The 4,395-nt window shown below is 33.3% G+C and overlaps 1 protein-coding gene across 1 annotated transcript; it reads left to right on the plus strand.

Annotated features, from left to right (window-relative positions):
* LOC109218638 lies at nt 1,202–2,381 on the plus strand. The gene is made up of 2 exons (XM_019383012.1): nt 1,202–1,412; nt 1,537–2,381. The coding sequence occupies exons 1-2, from the start codon at nt 1,202–1,204 to the stop codon at nt 2,379–2,381; spliced, it is 1,056 nt and encodes a 351-aa protein (XP_019238557.1).

Raw genomic sequence — 4,395 nt, forward strand, 5'->3', positions numbered from 1 at the left:
GCTAGCAATAGAAGAAAGGAACATTATAGGCCAACTTGAAAAATGGTCCTTGATTGAAGAAAGCATCATGCAACAAAAGGCTAGGGCAATGTGGATTAAACTTGGGGATTCTAACACTAGCTATTTCTCAGCAGTTATGAAAGAAAGGAAGCAAAAGAAGCAAATCACTGAAATAGATTCTCTTGATGGAAGAAAGCTAACTGATCCAACAGATATAAAGAATGAGATCCTAAAGTTTTATAAATCCCTTATAGGTACAGCAATACCAAATGTTACAACAGTAAATAAGAAGACTATGAGGAATGGTAGAAAACTGAATCATGATCAACAAGTCCAGCTTTGTGAAACAGTAACTGAACAAGAAATTTATGATGGTTTATGCTCTATAGGAGATGATAAAGCCCCAGGAGTGGATGGTTATAATGCATTTTTCTACAAAAAAGCATGGACAGTTGTTAATGAAGTCATAGATGCAGTGAAGGAGTTCTTTAGCAGAGGGAATATGTTTAGAGGTATCAATTGCACAGCAGTAACTTTAATACCAAAAGTAGCTAACCCTGCTACAGTCAGAGAATATAGGCCCGTTGTTTGTTGCACAGTCCTCTACAAAATCATTGCCAAGATTTTAGCAGGAAGAATTCAGAAGGTTATTTCAAGTATCATTACAGAAACACAATCTGGATTCATACCTGGGAGAAAAATGGCAGATAATGTGATCCTGGCACATGAATTGGTGCAAGCATATACAAGGAAACATATATCACCAAGATGTATGATTAAAGACGATATTCAAAAAGCTTATGATACAGTAGACTGGAGGTTCTTGAAGCAGATGTTAGAGGATCTAAACTTCCCTTCAAGGTTTAGTAATTGGGTGATGGAATGTGTTTCTACAGTTAATTACTCTATAGTAATTAATGGGGAACCAACTAAGCCATTTGATGCTGCAAGAGGGCTCAGACAAGTGGATCCAATGTCACCCTTTTTTTTTGCTATAGTCATGGAATACTTAAGTAGAAATCTGAATGAATTGAAAGATGAGAAGCAATTCAAGTTCCATCCGAAGTGCTCTAAACTGACTATTACTCATTTGAGTTTTGCGGATAATCTTCTAATGTTTTCAAAAGGAGATACTACATCTGTGGGTTTGCTACACATGAAATTTGGCCACTTCACAGAAGCTTCATGACTGAAAGCAAATATGTCAAAGAGTGCAGTGTATTTTGGAGGAGTAGCAGACCACATCAAACAAGATATTCTACAGTTGCTGGGATATGGACAAGGGGAGTTACCTTTCAGATATTTAGGGATTCCATTGGCTACAAGAAAACTTAAGATACTGGAATGGCAATCATTAATATCAAAAGTCATTGCAAAAGTGACCTCATGGGTAGAAAAGAAGTTGTCATATGGTGGTCGTGTACAATTGGTGAAAACTATATTATTTGGGTTCAATTATATTGGGCCCAACTATTCATAATACCTGCTAAAGTGATGAAACCATTGAAGCTTACTGCAGAAACTACATTTGGACAGGATCAAATGAGCTAACTAGAAAAGCACTGGTAGCTTGGAGCAGAATGTGTATGCCAAAGACAGCTGGAGGACCTAATCTCACAAATCTGAAAGTATGGAATAAAGCAGCAATAGCTAAAACATGTTGGGAACTACACAGCAAGAAGGATATTCTTTGGATCAAGTGGATACATGAATATTATATAAAGGGAAAGAAGATAACTGATATGGCCATTCCTCAACAAGGGAGTTGGATGGTGAAGAAAATATTCAACGCACAAGAGGATATGGGAAATGCTGAACATCAGATATCAGGAAACAAGAGCAAGATTAGGAGTATATATCTGAGTATGATAGGACAATTGCCAAAAGTGACATGGAAGAACTTAATGTGTGGAAATATAGCCAAGCCAAACGAAATCTTCATTACATGGCTTCAACTCCAAGACAGACTACTTACAGCAACAAGACTTCAAAGCTGGGGGCTACAAATAGATACAACATGTCATATGTGCAAGCAAGCAGAGGAGACAAAAGATCATTTATTTGCTGAATGTGAAGTTAGTAACAGAATTTGGAGTAAACTAATGAGATGGATCCAAATTGACTGGCAAGCAGTGAAGACAGGGGGAGAAATGCAGAAATGGATAGAGCAGAGAACAAAAGGAAAGACAAAACAAGCAAAGATAGTGAAAATGATATATATAGAGTTCATCTATGCTATATGGATAGAAAGAAATACTAGAGTTTTCATGAAGAAAGAGAAAGCAAGTGATACTAAAGCTAGAGAGATAGCCTATATTTGTCATGTTCGTGCTGATGAAGACCTTCAAAGACTGCTGAATATTAGATTTTCAATTAGTTGACAATGTCAGTAGTTAAAATGTATAGGCTAGTGTCTCTATGTAATGAAGTGTAGATCGTATAGAAAGTATGAATAGCAGACTGAGTATGTTGTCTAGCTGCTTTGTAAATATTTTACTTGGTAATTAATGAAATTTGATAGTTACCAAAACAAAATATTTTCGGATTATATATATCACTACTAAAAAATACTCTCTCCGTTTCATATTAAATGAGGTACTTTCCTTTTTAGTCTGTTCCAAAACAAATGACACATTTCTAAATTTGGAAATAATTCAACTTTAAACTCTTTCATTTTTTGCCCATTTACCCTTAATGAGAAGCTTTTATAGCCACACAAATGTCATGGCCCCACAAACTTTTTACCCCTTAAGCTTTTAAGACCACAAGTTTCAAAAGTCTTCTTCTTTTTTCTTAAACTCTGTGCCGAGTCAAACTACGTCATCTAATATGAAACGGAGGGAGTAGCTGTTTTCCGACATTACTGAGGGATGTCTGTCGGTAAGTGGCACGGAGGTAATTTTCTATGAATTAGCTAATCAATTATTAATATTAATTAACGATGCCACTAATATATTTCTACTTACTTTAGTTATCAATTTAAGATATTTAAATAATCACTAAGATTTTTCACGTCTACCATTAATAAACTTCTAATTAGTGTACAATTAACAATGTATAGGCTAGTGAATCACTAATATTACTTAAGGATATCCTTAATACGTGCACCTCTCCTTAATGTAATTATCAATATCTATAAGCTAATTGTAACTATTACACTTCTATACTCAATGTAATTATCAATGAAGTGCCTTATAAATTATTACAATTGATTAGCGATATTGCTAATATAGTTTTATTATCTTTAGTTGTCAATTTAAGATAATTAAACAATCACCAACATTTGTCCCGCATATCATTAATAAACTTCTACCTAGTGTGTAATTATCAATGTATAAGCTAGTGAATCACTAACATTACTTAAGGATATATTTTTAGTACACTTCTACCAAGTGTAATTATCAATCTATAAGCTAATTATAACTATTACACTTCTACTTAGTGTAATTATCAATATAGAGGCTAATCAATTATTAGCATTACTTAACGATATCGGTAGTAAACCTCTACTTACTTTAATTATCAATTTAAAGATAAATAATCACTAACATTTCTCACAAATAGCATTAATACACTTTCATTTAGTGTATTATTATCAATTTAGGCTAATCAATTACTAACGTTACTTATATAAGGATGCCACTAGTTCACTAATACTTAGTGCTATTATCAATGTATATAGGCTAATTAATCACTAACATTACCTACAGATATATTATTAATATACTTATACTTCGTGTAATTATCAATCTACAATCTAACTACGACTACTACACTTTTACTAAGTATATTATCAATGGGTATGATAATCAATTGTTAACGTTACTTAAGGATACCGTTAATACACCTCTACTTATAGTAATTATCAATTTATAAGATAAACCATCACTAATATTTCTTACGGAAATGACTAATACACTTCTTCTTGGTGTGTAATTATTAATGTATAGGTTAATCAATGTAGTTAAGGATATTACAAATTCACTTTTACTTTGTGTAATTATAAATCACTAAGCTAATTACCACTAATATATTTTTAAGTAGTATAATTACCACGAATACAGTTCCACTTAGTGTAATTTTTAATAAATAGGCTAATCAAAAGATAATTAAGTGAATACTTACCGAGGGACTTACCGACGGCCTCCCTCGCTATTGTGTAATAAAAAAATACAAAATAATTATGTATAAGATTATATATTAAATTGCCGATGGAAATCCATCGGTACTGTGAGAACAAAATTCAAAACCGACTGTTTGAAATCCGAGCTGATTGGTCAGACGATAACTACTCCATTTATTATTTTAGTATTAGCCGCCTATCCTCGAATGGAATGGGATGGAATAGAAAGAACGCGAAGCGCTAGCGCTACAGGGTCGGTTTTTTTTTGGGGG

The sequence above is a fragment of the Nicotiana attenuata genome, chromosome 2, assembly GCF_001879085.1.
Source record: "Nicotiana attenuata strain UT chromosome 2, NIATTr2, whole genome shotgun sequence".
Lineage (NCBI taxonomy): Eukaryota > Viridiplantae > Streptophyta > Magnoliopsida > Solanales > Solanaceae > Nicotiana > Nicotiana attenuata.